The sequence below is a fragment of the Haemaphysalis longicornis genome, unplaced genomic scaffold (assembly GCF_048455015.1).
Source record: "Haemaphysalis longicornis isolate Haplotype H1 unplaced genomic scaffold, Haemaphysalis longicornis Haplotype H1 scaffold_1, whole genome shotgun sequence".
NCBI classification, from domain to species: Eukaryota; Metazoa; Arthropoda; class Arachnida; order Ixodida; family Ixodidae; genus Haemaphysalis; species Haemaphysalis longicornis.
In genome coordinates, this window is record NW_027526203.1 from 138,095,030 (window position 1) to 138,113,104 (window position 18,075).

Below are 18,075 nucleotides of genomic sequence, written 5' to 3' on the forward strand. Positions count from 1 at the left end.
GAAAAAGCTCTAGAGATCCAAATTTTATACCACGATAATAGTTTCTTTAGAAATTAACTGTCTTTAAAACAACTGCGTAGCCTTTATCGGTTCTTTACGGAAGAATGTCTTAGACCTACTGCACGAAGCCACCGAGACATTAACAAAATGATGATGCTGGTTGGAGGTGTTGTGGTGGCAACATCGACAAAGACCTTGAAGAGCGCGTAAAGAAATGTGAAATGTGTGGCAGCACCCGGCCTTCGATTTCAGCTTCCCATTTCCGCAGTTGATGTGCTGTTTGAATAACTGGGAACGCGCACACATGGGCTTCGTAAAAAATTACACCATCTTCCCGTGGGAAACCCTGATGAGGATGCGAAGCATCGTGGGCGGTTCCGTGGGGTTACATTGTGTTGCCGTTATGTTGAGTGATCTGGTTTTTACTAGCGCCAGAGAGAATTCCGCGTCCGGGTCCACACCGGTGGCAAAGGCACGCAAGTACTGTTGTGTTACGGTGAGTAGGCGGTGGTTCTCGAGGCCTCTGTTGTCTCTGTGGTAGAATCGGTAGTCTCCGTCAGCGTTGGTGAGGTAAAGGTTGTTGACATTGGTGCACCGGCTGAGAGCAATGTACACGCCCTCCTCTTCGCAGCTTTGTCTTCTCCTTCTTCTTCTTCGGCGGTTCCCCTACGGCAAGATGATGACGGTGGTTGAACGCAAACCTATCTCGTCATGGATTCTTTGGTTGGCCAATCCCTAAGGGCATCCTGCCACAATCAGCATCAGAGGCGCTGCGGACGGGGTTGGTTGAGCTGCAAGGCGCGTGGCGCTTCCCGCCACAGCTTTCCCACGGGAAATTCAACATCCTCCTCTAAAGTTTTCAGTTCGTCGTTTCCGTTGACGTTCAGCTTCGCGTGCCTTCGTTGTATCAGTAGCTTCTTGACGTAGTTTGAATGTGTCAAGGACATAAGGTGCGTTCGTAACACTTGCTCCTGTCCCGAATTTGTAGTGTAGTTTTTTTGTCTTTATTTCCTTTTTTTAACATTTTTGCAAGTCAGCGATGTAATAAAAAGCGTCTGCCATGTTTTGGCTGGCGGAAACTATTGTAAACATCAAATGATGTCAATTTTTGAAGCACTGGCAAAATTCCCGCGTCATGATTTTCCACTTCGTACAACTCGCACAGATAGTTCACTTTTTCCCTGAAATATGAAAAAAAAAATAATTTGTAGCGTAGTGGGAAGAGCACCGCGTACCTCCCGTTGCGGCCAGAGAGTCGTGGGATCGAAACCGGGCGCCGCTAACTATTTCTTTTTTTTTATAGTGTAGTATCGCGCAGCTGTGGGTGTAAGGAGGAGAGTTGCCCATGCGCAGTGTGAGTGCGGACGCCGACGCGGGACATGCCGAGACCATAAGATGCTTTCGCATCTACAAAAAATTACACCATCTTCCCGTGGGGAACCATGAGGAGGATGTGAAGCATCATGGGGGTTCCGTGTAGGTTCCATTGTGTTGCCGTTATGTTGTTTCATTTATCGGAGCACGAAAGGGAACGTAGTGTGAACCCCTCTGTAGAGACACAGAAATGTAGCGAAATGTAGAGACAGCAAAGAGACCGACACCCGCGTTACTTGATCGAACGCCTCCTGGTTCTCGTCTTTCTTTATTGCGTGCTCACGCTCCTACCCCGCTGCCCGCCCTCTTCGTCATCTTTGTTGAGCTGCATGGCGCATGGCGCTTCCCGCAACAGCTTTCCCGCAGGAAATTCAACATCCTCCTCTAAAGTTTTCAGTTCGCCGTTTCCGTTGACGTTCAGCTTCGCGAGCCTTCGTTGTATCAGTAGCTTCTTCACGTAGTTTGAATGAGTGAAGGACATAAGGCGCGTTCGTAGCAGATGCTCTCGTCTCGGTTTGTAGCGCAGTGGGAAGTGCGCCACGTACCTCCCGTTGCGGCCAGAGAGTGGTGGGATCAGAACCGGACGCCGACGAACTGTTTCTTTTTAGATGCGAAGCTGAGAGGAGCATCTCTTGCCGGCGGCCCTGTCCTGCGTGCGTCCGTCGTCCACGTCCGCACAGCTGCGTCTCTCTTCCGCTCGCCTCCTCTCCTCTCTCCGATAGCGAACACTCTCTCCCAACATCTGCGGTCGCGCTATGCGTGGCGCCGCGCGCGGCGCTGCGCGCGTCTCCGCACTGTGCGCATGTGCAGTACTCTCTCTCTCCGCAGTCTCCTCTCCTTCGGGCGCGCTGCGCATAGAAGCGGAGTGCCGCGCTCCGGCTGGTCTCTCAGTCGACGGTCGTCCGCGCTTGCGCTTGCTCTCTTGCCGTACCCGACGATTGCTTGATGCGACGCCAATGGAACCCCCTTCACCGTCGCATCACACCAGGGTTCCCGCGAGGGGAGGTGGGCGTAATTTTTATGGTGGACTGTGCTGACGTCATCCCAAACGCTGACGGGGCTGAAGAGACGCGAATGCGCAGTAGAGTGTGGACGGCGGACGACAACAAGGGAGGGAGGGACAAACCCCGAGCATGAGATGCTTAGCATCTAAAAAATTCAAAGCCCCTTTGGTCATGATTGACCCCTACTCGGAATTGGAGGAAGCGAAACTGATGTCCTGCGCAACAGCGCAAAAAACATTTCGAAGTTTTCTGATTTTTGTCACCGCCCCGTGGTCAACTGTTTTAAGTGATTACGGACAAAGGTCCCCAGTTTGGTAGTTCCGAATTTCAGAAATTTCTTGCAAAACTGGAGTAAAGCATGCCGTCTAGCGTCAAATGGTGCCCCGGAAAGTAGTTAAGACCGTAAAAAAAGGCTATTTTCGAATCCCTACTTGTTGATCAAAAGACAGACTGCAGCAGAAGCATGTAGCATCTCTCCTCTTTTGTACAGAATGACACCCTACGCTTTCACTGGAAAGACACCCAGTGAACCGTTTCTTCGCAGGAAATTGAGACCCGGGTGTCGGGTGTCGTTTTCTGTTTCGTTCCAAAAATAAAAGTTCCGTTCAGGTTCAACACCGGAACAAAAAAAAAAGTGGTTCGTCATAGTTCCTACCGGTTTGTGTTTGCGCGAAAAAAGTATAGATAATAATTAAAATATGCTACTAAACATTGAGAGCTAATAAATTATTAAGATTATTAAGCGATGACTAAAGTTTGCGGAAAAATGTTTTAAGAAACTCAATTGCACACAAATAAATCCCTCACACTTAAGCGCTCCTTGTTATACACCTCTTAATGGTGCAGCTGCAAAAGACGCTGCCTGTTTCCTTCTCTCCCGAGAAAGCACATGCCGGCAGTTCCCAACCCGGTTCCCAGGTTTGACTATATCGTAGATGAATCATCTACGAGCCCTATTTGTTTTCGGACGCCCCATTGGGGTGCAGTATGCAATTTTCAGATGCGAACACCCCAAGCCTCTAGAAAACCAGTGCGCTGCGTGCGTATGCACAATTCTTGAGTATGCCGCATTCGTATGGGACGCACATTATGAAACTCTTATAAGTATGAGGCAATTCAAAATCGTATATTTTGCGCTTTGTTAGTAACTCCCATAGTAGTGATATTATCGTTTGTCTTTGTCTCATGGGACCGTCTAAAACTCCCGCGCACCTTTTCTCTGTATTCATTCTTAAAATAAAATGTATGACAGCAGGTAGCAACGGATCACCATCAGTACCTTCAGCCCCCCACGTATAAACCCACACGAAGAAATAACAAGAAAATTGGTAAATACTCCCGGCGCACATCCGCATTCCAAGCGCCTTTCTCTATAAACAGTTACAGATGGCCATTCCCTGCCCGACAGTGCTGTTACCGCCCATTCTGGAATGTTTCCCGCTGCCCTCTGGCTTGCACTTGTGTAGAAGCGTAACATGACCTGTTCCTATTTTCGTTGAGTGTGCCAATGTCAGCTACTCAAGCTGCTGATTCTGTATGCTGCTGTAATCACGCAAACATTGTATGTCTTCTTTATTATAGTCAAATAAACACCACCATAAAAACGACATATAAAGTAACCCTCGATACAGCATTTTTTACCGTGACACGAACTGACAACCAGTGCACCACCAGAGTAACAGAATACACATGCAGAGACGGGTCTATAGTGAAGAAATAAGAAAATTCAAAGGCAAGTAATGGATCCGGGAAGTGCACGGCAGGAGCGGGTGATGGTCAGTTGGGTCTTTTATGGCGCCTTTGAGGAAGTCACAGAAACCACTCTCGTAGTGCCAAGGGAGCGGCTGGAAAAACAAAATCGGTACGGGCCACCATTTAAAAGACAGCCACGCCCCCCCCCCCCCGGAAACAGGCTACTGGACGCCATGACTCTCCTCTAGGAAACACATGGGTCTACTTCTACGCAAGGACAGGCGATATGGCAGGATCAAGTTAATTGGAAGAAGGTTACAGAAACATAAACACACTACGCATCCACTTAGGATTCTACAAAAGTAAGAGGCAGCGATTGCAGTACTTTACTACTGTGACAATCTTTGTGACTGCATGACACTCCATCATACACAAATGAAGAAGCGCTAGTTAGAGGCATCTTCTCGGCAATCCGACTTGAGAGTGTATCTAATAAAAGAGTAAACATCATTACAGACTCTCAAAGGTGATTAGGTTGTTGGTTAAAGGCAGAATACCTCACAGCTTCGGAAAGATGCTGCCATCCACAGTGAAGAACTTTAACATCACCTGGACACATAGACACGTCCCACAAGGGTCTGGATATAACCAGCCACCGACCAAGAGGCACGTGAACTCGCATACTGTGCTGCTTGCGACGACGGTACACGACTACCGCACTCTGATCTCCAAAAGACGCTAAGAAGGCCTCCTTGTCCTACACCTAGGAACACTATCCTTCCTTGTGCAACAAGGGGGTCCCAATGCCGATGAATCGAAAACTCTTAGAGGATAAACCACCGCAAGTATCTGCAAATGTATGTGGGCTAAGATTTCGGTTGGGGCATCAGACATTAAGTTTAAGCTGTGCTGAATTCGGGGAAAAATCCACCCTATTCTACGCAACCTATTCATGTCCAAGGGGAGTACAACTCAAGCATTACACATTCCTCTCCTACCGAGACATGGGAGGGAGCTTTCACCAGCTCGTTACCCCAAGATGAGAGTAAGTTGATAGAGAGAACAATTAAAGCAGCTGCTGCACATGGGGCCCAGGACTTATGGTTCCAATCTTGAGCTACCCTACCATCTGTTTACCCCAGTTTCCTAAACACGAACTATTTCTCCCTCAACATACGTATTCTCTCCCTCTCTACCTGTCTTAGCAAAAAAGCAAAACCATTCAGTCCGCCCAAGTCGTTGGAGAATAAACACTTTGAAGCAGTGACCCTCCGCCTTCTGGCTAAAACTGATCAACACCCCGCAGCCAGTCGCAACCTTTCACGCTCACATTTTAAGCTGCAGAAGTGCAGAGGACTTGTTTCTTCGGCGCCACGGCGCTTAAAAACCCTTGATCTGACCTTCACTGCTCGTGACGCATGGATCGTGAATGCAGCAACTTTTTTGTTCTACGCCGCTCCCTTGTCGTCGAAGTAACGCTATCGCGTCGTACCTCCTAATTAAGCCCCAAACGTAAATGTCATCTGAAACTTTTATCTAATGTCGTGTCGCGACTGAACGTTTTGCTTTTAACCAGCGGAGACGTTTAAGCTTTCAGTTTTGCCGTGGACCGTTCGCGGAAAATTATCTTCATCGGCGAAGTGCATAGGGTGAAAATGCCAGGCCAAGAAGTGTGAGAGGAAGTTGCGAGGAGGCAAGGAGCCCACGAGCAGGCGAGTGGGCGCCTAGAAATACGGTTAGACAGGTCCCGGAAATCGAAACTTTGACCTCTACTCCGCGAAACCGACAAGCTAACCACTGGGCCACCCCGAAAGCCCGACCGGTATCGGGGTTAGCAGCGGCGGGAAACAATATCATCTCCAGCAAATTGAAAATAAAAAAAACGTTGTGTTGGGACGCAGTGCAGAACACCGGCAAGTAAAAAGAACAGATAGGAATTTTCATATGTATTAGAGCCAAATGAGTTAATTTTTAAGCGAAAAAATAAATCAATCTAGCAACGCCTATACTGTGCAAAAACCATTCCAACTCGTATTCCGAAGCCGCCTCATTGCAAAACAGGAAGGGAAATGCACACATGGGTTTGGGAGGTTGGAAATAAGTAATGAAATAAGGAAAAAGGCGATAACCTAACCCCCCAAATTAGTCACAAGGGAAAAAATTTAAACAGAGCTGTCGCAAGAAAGGAACACATTAACCAGGGGAAAAATTCCCCGCATTTCCCCGAGGGGAAGAATGTGAAAGTGCGAATGCACGAGTTGAATTTGCGCGGTTCGGTAATGTTCGCGAAAGAGAGATCACACACACACACACACAACTACAAAGAAAGAAAGATGCATTTATTCACAGACACCTATTTGTGTTGTCGTTGTACTTGATTGCTAGAGCGGATCTCAGCTTTGAAATTTCGTGTCAGTACTCCTTTAAGCGGGTGCATTAGCCCTTCTCACGCCCGATTCTTGGCCAATCCCCCACGTGGGTATGTGCCATGTCAGCGGCCAGGCAGCGCGCGCCCATCTCCACCCGTTGCCAAGGAAGACGAGGAGATTCCTGGCCAATCCCCCACGTGGGTATGTGCCATGTCAGCGGCCAGGCAGCGCGCGCCCATCTCCACGTGCGCGGACATCGCCGGTGGACGCAGGTTCAGGGTCGCTTAAGAAGTGCATTCGCACTTAAAACGCTTCCCGTTGTCGGAATCTAACCTGGGTCCCTCGCGTTATGAAACCACTAGTGCAAGCTGCGCCAATTTTTTTTACAAAAGACAGAGAGAGACAGACAGAGACGAAAAATCTTCATTGAGTAAGAAATTGTGCGAGTTCGGAAAAAAGGGAAAAACAGATTGTATGGAACTCAAAAGGTAAACCCCACGTCTACAGCCTCGGATGCAGCAGCTCCTTCCCGCCTCTCTAGATTTGTAGATAAATGCGTTCGTTTATCCTATGCAAAGTTTGCGATTCTTGGGCGTTGGGACACCCTTGTGCGGTAAAGGATTGTGTTCCTTTTCCTAGGATGACGAGACGTTCGCCAGAGTTTTCCGGGAGGGGAGCGTAGTAATCGTGGCAGCTTGGATCACGGTATGGGAGTTCGTGTGCTTCTTGGTCGGCTGCAGCGCTTCCTTTCAGGACGGCATGTCAGGGTGCCCATGTGGTATTGTGAACTTGAGTGATTGTGAGGGGGACAATCTTTCCGAAGCATTTACATAGTGGCATTTTGAGACCTTGTCATGATGCTTATGCTTCGATGCATCAGTTCTCCTCATTGGATTGCCAAGAGTATGGTCCAATTTTTGTTTCTTCCGTAGCTGTATGTAAGAGGGTAACGCCGTAAAAGGATTACCAGGGTTTTCCAATACGGCAATGTGTTGCTTTCGTCATTTGTATATTCCGCCGGCATCCGTGTTTATTGTGTTTTTGCTGTTTTCCAATTTTACACGAAGGAATTTATCCCGGCTTGTCGCCTGTCGTTATATAGGTTTGGATCTATTTTTCGGTACGCGAATGTTTCAGGGTGTCGCGGGATCAGTGACATGTCCATCAAAGCGTCTAGTCCTTCCTTCCGCTTGAGGGATGTCTACACTATGCGATGGCCCGTCCCGATTTTGCTTGTGCCAGTTTCTCTTTTGTGCTAGGACAGTAACTTATCCGATTTTGTCAAAGGTGTTATAAAGACCAAAGTTGTGAACCTTTTAAATAACCGTGAAAATTGCTAGGTATGGAGCTGCCACGTATACTGCCGTGCTGATGTTTATTCGTTTTTTTGTGTGAACGTAAATTTGTGGTCGAAACCCTAGCAGTCATTCAGGCATTACGGAACCAGGGGGTAGATGAGCATTATGTAAGAATACTAGAGGATATCTACAGTGGGTCTACAGCTACCATCATCCTCCATAGGGAGAGCAGTAAAATACCTATAAGGAAGGATGTCAGACAAGGAGACACAATCTCTCCAATGTTATTCACAGCATGCTTACAAGAAGTATTCAGAACGTTGGATTGGGAACAGGTGGGAGTAAGGGTTAATGGAGAATACATCAGTAACCTCAGATTTGCTGATGGCGTTGCCTTGCTAAGTAACTCGGGGGACGAATTGCAAAGCATGCTTTCCGCACTGGGCGAACAGAGTAGAACCGTGGGCCTGAAAATTAATATGCAGAAAACTAAAGTAATGATCAATAACCTCGGGACAGCACAGCAGTTTGAGATAGGTGGCGAGGCAGTGGAAGTGGTAAGCGAATATATCTACTTAGGCCAAGTTGTGACCCCAGATCCCAACCATGAGGCAGAGATAATTAGAAGGGTCTGAATGGGGTGGGGTGCATATGGCAGACATTCTCAGATAATGAATAGCAGCCTACCATTGTCGCTGAAGAAGAAAGTGTATGACAGCTGCATCTTACCGGTACTCACCTACGGGGCAGAAACTTGGAGGCTCACTAAGAGGGTTCAACTTAAATTGAGAACGACTCAGCGGGCAATGGAGCGGAAAATAATAGGCGTAACATTAAGGGACAAGAAGAGAGCGGAGTGGGTCAGAGAGCAAACTGGTGTTAAAGACATATTAGTAGAAATTAAGAAGAAGAAATGGACGTGGGCAGGGCATGTAATGCGAAGGCAAGATAACCGCTGGTCATTAAGGGTAACAGAGTGGATCCCTAGAGAAGGCAAGCGTTGCAGGGGGCGGCAGAAAGTTAGATTGGCAGATGAGATCAAGAAGTTTGCGGGGATAAATTGGTCACAGTTGGCACAGGACCGAGGTAATTGGAGAATAATGGGAGAGGCCTTTGCCCTGCAGTGGGCGTAGATAGGCTGGTGATGATGATGAAATTTGTGGTATGGCAGGCTGCACCATATCCAGTTCCACGGTCCAGTTCATGATCTGTGCCTGCATGAGCCTTTTCGTTTTTTGCTTGGTTAGGCGTTTTATAATGTGCGCCAATGGGTTCAACATTTTCTGTATTTCTGCGGTTCTGAGATCGGCTTTGCCGCTTTTCAGTGAGGCCTGCGGTGAAATGTTATTCTTTGTAATAGTATTATCATCATTTTAAAGATGCTTTTTAACACAGCCGCCTGGCAGAGCCACCGCGTTCCAGAGAGAGGTTGCTCCGGTAAGAAAGCCACGAAAAATTTGAAACCTAATTTGAAAATTTGTGCAAATAGACGCAATATACTGTCCCATTACCGCTTGTCCTTTAGTGTTAAAAACACATGTAACAACCAATACACTCTAACTGCATATTTTTACCTGTCATGAAAACGAACCCTAAACGCCTTTCCCTGGCCTTAATGTAACCCGTTTCACCTGTCATTGCAAGAAATTATGCACATGGCCCCTTCAAAGCGTACTAAGAAAACATTTGGGTTTCATTTCTTTTTAATTGCGAAAGTTTGCTCTGCAGCATAAAACACTGGAGGTGAGCGTGTTTAAATGTACGTAGACAGGAAGTTTTCACTAAGAAAGTCTAAAAGGCTCCGGTGATACGGCCCAAAGAGCCAGCGTCTGTAGTCGGGAGGCCGGCCTCGGTTGAGTCCCACACTATGTAGTACTTGCTGTCGGGAACGTTGGAGGCCACGGCAAGTCCGCAGAAGATGGTGAACGTCTGCGGTCGATGCCGACGTGTTGCAAAATGGACGTGTCCGGCCAAACGGAGCCAGTCGATCCGGGGGCCAAGTGTGGGTGACAGCTGGTGTAAGATTAGCACCGACGCGAATCCTTCGTAGCGCCACCTCCTCACGGCGGGTGGGCCCACCAGGGAGGTTTGATCCACACGGTGGAATAAGTGCGCGTGTGGAGCGCCAAAGGCCTTCTTTGTCGGTGGCCAACTTTGACATTGCGTCAACTAGAAATAAGGGCAGTGGATGCGTCGTTGGAGGTATACGAGTCGCCGCATCCGCCTGTTGTCCAGGGGTCGACGTCCTCTGGGCCCAAGTAACCTTCACTCTGAAACTAAGGGCCGCAACCTTCGCGTGGATGGTTTGGGACATGGGTACTTGATGAAGTACTTTCCGGAGGTCTCGGACTGCTTGCATTGAATCTGTAAAGACGTTGACAGGTTGTGATTGGTCTGGCCTCAGCAGCTCTATAGCCGTCAAGGCGTCGAAAATAGCTTTGAGCTCAGCAAGTGCTGACGGGGCCCTCTGAGGGGCGTAGTAATGGCAAGTTTGACAAAACTGCATGGCTGGGTTTACGACGGCTGTGGTAATAAGGCTTCCTGAAATACTGGCGTCGACGTAAAACGTACCTTGGTCAGCACTGGATGAGAGTTGCAGCGCAACACGGCTTGACCGACCCAGAGGCTTGCAGTCAGTAATTAATATTCGGGTCCAAGGAGGGGGCTCTAGAGAGGGATCTGGCGGCGTGTTAGATTGGAGGCCCATATACCACCTTAAAGCAGCCACAGATGTGTACACCTGCGCTTTAAGAGATCGTGCCTGTCGCCGCTGGTGAACCAACTCATCTATCGTGTTAAGGCCAGCTTCTTCCTGTAGTGTAGAGATGCGCGTTAAGCGAGGAAGACCATCTCGGAGACGTTTTAGCTTACCTGCTTTATGTAACATTTTTAAATCAATATCAATCTTCACAGTTCGCTAAAAGGCGATAACGGGGCCACCTTACACATAAGCACTCGTTTTATGTCAACTTGATGATTGAGAGGAAAAACGAAGATTCGGGGTCAGTACAGTAATATTTCGACTTTTCATGCCCACATAAAAAATACACGGTTATTTATGCTCTTGTAAAAGAAATCGTGAAGGCACACAAGTGATGACTGTGACAGCATTCCCTTCCTCGAGAATCCATATGCACAGGCTGGTGAGGCGGTAGACGCCAGGGATGTTCGTTGTGCCACGCTGCGTAGTTGCGCCCCAGTGACGCCTCACGACTCTGCTTTCCGCATCTTTTAGAGACCACTATTTACAGTGAACTCACGTGTCGCTGCAAAACGAACTTACTTGCTTGGGCGACCATTTGCAGCTCTGTTTGGCTGCAGTCCGAGATAACGCAGATTCCCCAACGAAGACCTGGAACCCACTTTTCCTGGCGGTACTGGAGGAGACGGCCGGCCTGGGAAGGGCCGAGAAGCAATGGAACCCGATTTCCCTTCGCCTAATCTATTTTACTGCAAACTACACCGGAGCGGAAGCTACAACATTTCTTGAAGAAAAGGGAAAGAAAGCTATCCAGTGCAATGTGGCTTAAATAACTTCACCGAACAAGTAATTTAGAAGTTTTTTGCCGTCGTTTAAATTCGCATAACTTGTGTGATGATAGCCTTGGTTCTGAAAACTAACATAATGGGTTTGTAAAGTGCCGCACTTGACATTGGTTACACACTCCTTGGTGAACGTGATATGCATCCGAGTACGGACCTTGCCAGAGATTCGTTAAAAGCATTTTTGACATAAACAAGCATGCACATGCTGTACGTCCCATCGAAACCCGTATATGGGACAACGTGTTTCCTATCGTAATAACATGTCCTGTATCCCTCTCGGGCGGCGTCAAAACAGCACGCGAGAAATGGACGCGCGACAAAAGAGCACCAAAATAACAGCATGGCGTCAACAGGGCACGCGAGAAAAGGGCACAATACAAAAGGGCACGGCTAGAAAAGGACAATGCGACAAAAGAGCGAAGCGTCGAAACACAACAGAAACAGATGAGCGCGCTTTTATAGAACGCCTAGATGGGCTATTATATAGATTCTTAGCGTGTGTAGGAACATTAGAGAGTGTGAAAAATGCTCTCTATGAGTTTCGCTTTACATTCCGTTACTCTTTCTCGGGAAAAAAATGTTCCGATTTGGTGGCCTTGGGAGCATGCAGCTTATGCATGCTAAAGTTAGGGTACACACGTTACAAGCTATAAAGTAAGCATAAAATGCAGTTTTTATATTGTTATGGTATATTTGTGTAATAGTAATAAATAGGCGAAAAGCAAAAAACGTCCGTGTGTACGAGATTTCGGCGCACGTTAAAGATCCCCAGGAGGTCAAAATTAATCCGGAGCCCTCCACTATGGCGCGCCTCATCGCCTGCGTTCCGTCGGTTCGTTAAACTCTAGAATCAATCAATAGTAATAACTAATAATAATTCTGTAATAAATAGTAGTCGTCCTTTTTCTTAGAATGCAACACATGTCCCATTATTACCAGTTTATTACATATATGTAATGCAGTGCTTAAATTTGTCTTGATATTTTATATTTATTCCTAATGTGTAGCGTCCAAATATAATTTTCGCATTTCCTGTGTTTCGTTGCTATAGCCGAAAAATTTGAAAGTTCTGTTCCCTTTTTCTGACGTTTACATAACACAAAATAGCTACTTCCCTTAATTATCGATAGCGAGGTAGTTGTGCATATTATTTGTTATAAAAAAAGTAAACGTTCTAATTTTCAAAATCCGCCGTCTTTGCCTGTGGTGTCGAATCTCTTTACAAATGACGGTGCCCGAGAATTTAAACCCCATGCCTCCGGGATTCCGCGGGCGGCAGACGTTTTCCCGAGGCGTGAGTGCTCTGGCCTACTTTCACCGCGGTCGTGCCTGCGCACTGGAAACAGTGTTCGAAATAGCGTTCCAATAACTGCCCAGGAACAAAACACCAAAACATTTCAATCGTCGCTAACGAAGACGTCGCCAACGCCACCACATAACTGGGCTAAGCGCTCCGCAACTTTATTATACGCCTCGAGCGCGGCCTGTAGGGGCGCCACTGAAATCCCCCTAGCGGCCCGTTTTGAAAGCAGCCGCGGGAGTCCGCGCCCCGCTTTCCAGTGCCGCCGCTGCTTTTGCGGCCCCTTCACGACTGAGATTTACCGTTTGCGGGCGTTTGAAATCCATGTTTATGTAGAGCAGTCACTCTGTTCGCAAATGGGGTATGTTTACCACAGTGTAAATGTTTCTGACGCGATCTAAGTGTGGTATATTCGGTCTGTATAAGCGCCAGGTGTGTGTCACAGGCCAGCGTCGCGGAACCGGCGTATGATGGAGCCGATTGAGTTACACTGACCTGAATTTACTAACCGTGTCTCCGTAACCACCGGTTCCTCAGGTGTTCATGCTACGGCTATACACTACGATTTAAATCGGTTTTGTGCGCTTACATAATCAGCGGAGAACTCATACCTGACAGCACGCCAGTTACGTTACGTTTGCCGATAATATACCTCAGATATTGATCACCACTATTTACAAGCCAGTCTGTGTTAATTTCGGGAATATTCAACAAAAGTACAATGGACTATGCATAATTATACTCGGGGATCAGCACACGACAGAGTCGCCTTGTCGTGAGCGCCCGCAAACATTTATCTGCTACATATATCCTCTGCGAGCAGCGCGGAGACGGGCTTAGAATATAATCCATGTCCGTGGCTAAATGCTTCTTTAAAATATCGTCATATGGCACAAGAAGCCTGCAGAATGAAGCAGAAACTGAAATCAGAGGTCCTTATCACATACCACACTCTTCCAACGACACCTTTCATCGCTTGTTGAACAGCCTACCCTGTATACTTCCAAAAATGCGTGCGCCGTACGATCAGCTCTTCGTTGAAGTAGAAAGACGAAAGGAAAGTGAACGCGAGATTTGTGTGTGGGATTAATAAAACGTTCATTGCTGGATTCCGCTCCGCATTTGTACACAGCGTCCCCCCCCCCCTTTAGATGTCTCGCGAAATAGCAGTGCATTTCGCGTATTTGTTGGTCTAGTGAACCCTACCTGGCTTAAGTTTCGACGAACGTATTTAGCATGTCAGAAGCTGCACAGTTTCTTTTTTTTTTCATTTCCGTTAGAGCTATTATGTTTCTTAATTCCGCACTTGCACAGCATTTATTTTTCCGTGGTTTCATTAACTTGCCTTGGTTCTTGCTATATTGCGTGTGTGGGCACATATTTAACGACGCACAGGCTTTGAATATACTTAACATTTTCGCATGGTTTATATTCTTATAAAAGGTATAAGTCTTTGTCCAAGAATGGTTAATCACATCCCCGAAAAATATTTTTCTGCGACGTATATATTCTAAACGAAGCCGCATTCGTTGTCCACGCTGCAAAATGAAGCCAACCTCTCATTGTGCCAGCATCAGGTCTAAACGAGGCGACAGTAGAATTCATTTGTGCCTGCTGTTTTGGAGGTGACATGGGTGATATGTTGCAGCCGCCGCCGACGCACGGAAGAGCGGCGACGAAGCGCGCAGAACCGCGTCCCCGGGTAGCTCTTGGAGGCGATCGCGTACTCTACGAAGACGCAGCTGCTTTTTAAGTGACCTAACGTACTCTTTGCCCATAGACGTCACCATAACAAGTTTGTTTTAGGGCGCGGAATGGCGAAAAGAAGCGAAACAGAGCCCACACACTGAACGAGCCCCTATCAGCCACGCAGCGCAAATCCCGTCAACGCCGCCGAGAAGCGGCGGCAGGCGGCGCAGCGATCGCGAAGCTCGAGGCGTATAAAGTTTAGGAATACGGGGCCCCAACGCTGTGGGTTACCCAAGCGGCTTGGGGCGCCGTACTGCGCATGCGCAGAACCCAAGCCGTCCTTGGGGGTTCGAGGTCATTTAGCGCTCACGCAATTTTACCGAAATAGGGGGCGCACCCAATGTGGCTCGTAAACGAGCCTGCGTTCCTTGCGTCGTGACCACGGCTCAAGCGGAAGCTGCGGTTTGTTTCCCTACCCCCCTCCCCCCCCCCCCCCCCGATCAACTGCGATGATCGCTGAGCTAAATTTGTAGATTAATCGCAAGAAATGTATACAGCAGGAAATCGTAGAGTGTTTTCTGTCACCCGAAACGTACCGCGCACACGCGGGCCGTGCCTGCCCGCACGGCCCACGAAGCGGCTCGAACGGGCGCAGACCACGGTAGCAACCAATGCGATGGCTTAAAAGAAGTTCCACATGCGAGAAAGTAAATGCTAGTGTGGTGAAAAATTGTGCTGCGGATTGTTATCAGCGCTCTCTTTTAAAAGCGGCGATCAGATATCTGCCGCGATGCTGGGCAAACGCTGACCGGCCGCGGAGGTTCGATGGCTGGACCCGGCAAGGCGGCGCGTGGTGTGGCGGGCGGCCGAAGTATGAAGCTACCTGCGCGGAAGAATCAAAACAGGCCCTGGCAGATGTTTTGGCCACTGATCGCTCAAATGGCAATTATCGCGAAAATAAAGTTTCACACGCGAGAAAGGCAATGATGGTGTCGTGAAAAGTTGTGTTAGGGGTTAGGGATGGTCATTCGCAGTTACACTGATAGCGGCCATCAAATATCCGCCACGATAATAAGCCTAAAGTTTCCAACAGCCGAGTCGACCCGAGCAACGCAAGCCGGTTGGGGCTGCTGGGTACGCGCCTCTTCTAAAATCCGCCTTTTTCCCTGTGGTGTGGCGCCCTCTTGAGGTAGCGACGTAAAGCAGATCGGAGGTCAAGGTTAGTGCGGTGCGTCGTGGTTGTTGCCTTCGGCGTGAGCGCGTTGTTTCTCGATGCTCGAAGAGAAGGTAGCTTTCCGACTCCACTAGTCGTTTTTTTTTTTAATCTTATTCTTCCCCTGATGACTGCAACTGAATCAGCACGCAATCGCCAGGGGAGAAATTCATTCCGGGAGGCTTTCTTGCCGTTACCAACGGCTGGACGGAGTTGGCCCGGTCGACCCTTGTTACACGGGCGCAGTTAACCACGGGTAAGCGAACCGCGGTTAGACAAAACCGCAGTTTACTGCGTTACACGGCGGGCGAAACTGTGGTTACCCCGCTAACCATGGTTAACGCAAACTGAGCTTGGCCACCTCAGTTCAGTCGCGCTAGCCGAAGTTCCCGCAGCCGCAGTGCTCAAAATCGCGCAAGTCAGTTCGGACGCAAGTGGCGGCGCATCAGTGAAGGCGAAAAAAAAATCACCTGGCGTTTGGAGGAGACGAAGGTTCTCAAATAGCGGGCGCCCCAACGCTGCCCCCAAGACGCACTGGCGTTCTTTGCGATGCTCTCGCAAGCAGCGCGACTGCCCGTCAGGAGCGGCTCGTTTACCGAGCCACCCAATCAACTACGACAAAAGCCGTGCTAAATTTGTAAATTCCGCGCGTCGTCCGCCAAAAGAAAAATTGATAAACCAGGCAATCATGAAGCGTTTCACGCACTCGGAAACGATCGGCGCGCACGTCGGCCGTGCCTGTGAACAGGCAGGCGCGCCTGCCCCCACGGAACTGCAAGCGGCTCGAACCAGCCCAGACCACGGCAGCAACGGCTTATCGCCACTCTTCGAAATCAATCTGGTCGCGGAAAAGAACTTCCACATGCGAGAAAGTGGATGTTAGTGCGGTGAAAAATTGTGCTATGGATTGTAATTTGCAGTTGTAAAGATAGAGGCGGTCAAATATCCACCGTGATGCTAAGCCTAAAGTTCCCAACACCGAGCAGACCTGAGCAAACCAAGCCCGTTGCTAGCAGTTGGGGAAGCCCCTCTCCTCGCCGCGCCGAATGGACGGGCCCTCCCAGGGCGAGCTTGGTCGCCTTTCTGACCACCGTGTCCAGGGCCTCACGGTCCGCCCTCGTCAGCTGGAGGTACGGGGCAGAGTAAGTGATGCGGGACACGATGAACGCCTGCACCAATTTCAGGGCGTCGTCTTCCTTGATTCCTCGGTTCCTGTTGGTGACTCTTCTGATCATGCTCGAGATCTGCTCGGAGACGGTCTTGATCTTGTGTGTTGCCGCGGTGGCCTTGCCGCCGTCAGGCAGCAACAGGCCCAGGATGCGGACCTGCTGTGTGGGCTCGATCTTCGTGCCGTCGATCGTGACGATCACGTTCGGTGGCGGTTCCTTCTTGGGTCTACCTGGCTGCACCATCAACAGCTCCGACTTCTGCGGGGCACAGCTCAGCCCGCAGGTCGTGGCGTACTCATGGACGGTGGTCGCTGCCCTCTGCAAGGTTTCTTCCACCCAGGCTTCGGAACCTGCTTGGGACGTCCACACCGTAATGTCATCGGCGTAGAACGCGTGGTCCACGCCTTCGATCTCTTGGAGGACCCCGACCTCCTCTACACGGACGCGGCGCTTCCCTAGTACGGAACCAAGGCTACGGCGGCGGTCACCACCATAGACACCCTGGTGACCTGCGCATCGGTCCATGAGACCCAATCGATCAAAGCAGAGGAAGTTGCCGTGGGCCTCGCGCTAACACATCCGACGGCCGGCACTATAGTAACGGACTCTAAGAAGGCGTACGCCAGCTTCCGAAAAGGGAGGGTGTCCCCCGCGGCACATGCGATATTGTCCAAGCGAAGGCCCCCGAGGCGACCCTTAGATCTCGTGTGGGTGCCGGCTCACTCGAAGGTGGAAGGAAACGAACTCGCCGACCCCCACGCCCTAGAGTTATCCGTCCGGGCCGAGGACGAGCCGGCGCAGCTGCGCCCCGTCACGAGCTATAGAGAAATTACTGAAATGTACAGAGAGCGTAGATGCAGATTTCCCAGGCCTCACCCGCAATTGAGCCGAAGACAGCAGACCGTAATCCGAAGAATACAGGCGGGGTCGCTAGCGCAACCCACACTTCTAAACAAGTTGTACCCGGACAGGTACGAGAGTACTTGCCCGTCTGCAAGGAGAGACAAGGCACTCTGGCACACGTCCTAGCCGAGTGCGAGTCTCTTGAGATCCGCCCGCCCCCCACCCCTATTCCCACACCCGATCCCCGAGAGCGATGGGAGACCTTGTTGTCTAGCCCCGACCTGACGATCCAGCTCGCGCTGGCAGCCAGGGACCAGGAGCTGCTAGACGCATATGGGACCCGAGAAGAGGGTTCCACTCCATCCGGTGCCTGCGTGCACTAGCCAATACCTCATTGGGCTCAATAAAAGTTGATTCTCTCTCTCTCTCCTCGCCGCGCGCGAGTGCGTCGCGTGTGGGTCTGAAGCGACGGCTTTAACAATATTTAGTTTTGTCTACACTGCTTCTCTTTTGTTTGTCTCGTTAAGTTAAAAGTGTGGTAATTTATTTTTGTTACGCTTACAACCAAGGGACCGCGG

At 49.4% G+C, this 18,075-nt stretch overlaps 1 protein-coding gene across 1 annotated transcript in view; it reads right to left on the bottom strand.

The window, feature by feature from the left end:
- LOC144136972 (nose resistant to fluoxetine protein 6-like) overlaps positions 1 to 18,075 on the bottom strand; it is a 187,564-nt gene that overhangs the window by 123,289 nt on the left and 46,200 nt on the right. The window contains exon 3 of the mRNA XM_077669437.1: positions 11,021 to 11,132. Within this exon, the coding sequence (XP_077525563.1) occupies positions 11,021 to 11,132 (112 nt within the window). The remainder of the gene's footprint in view (positions 1 to 11,020; positions 11,133 to 18,075) is intronic.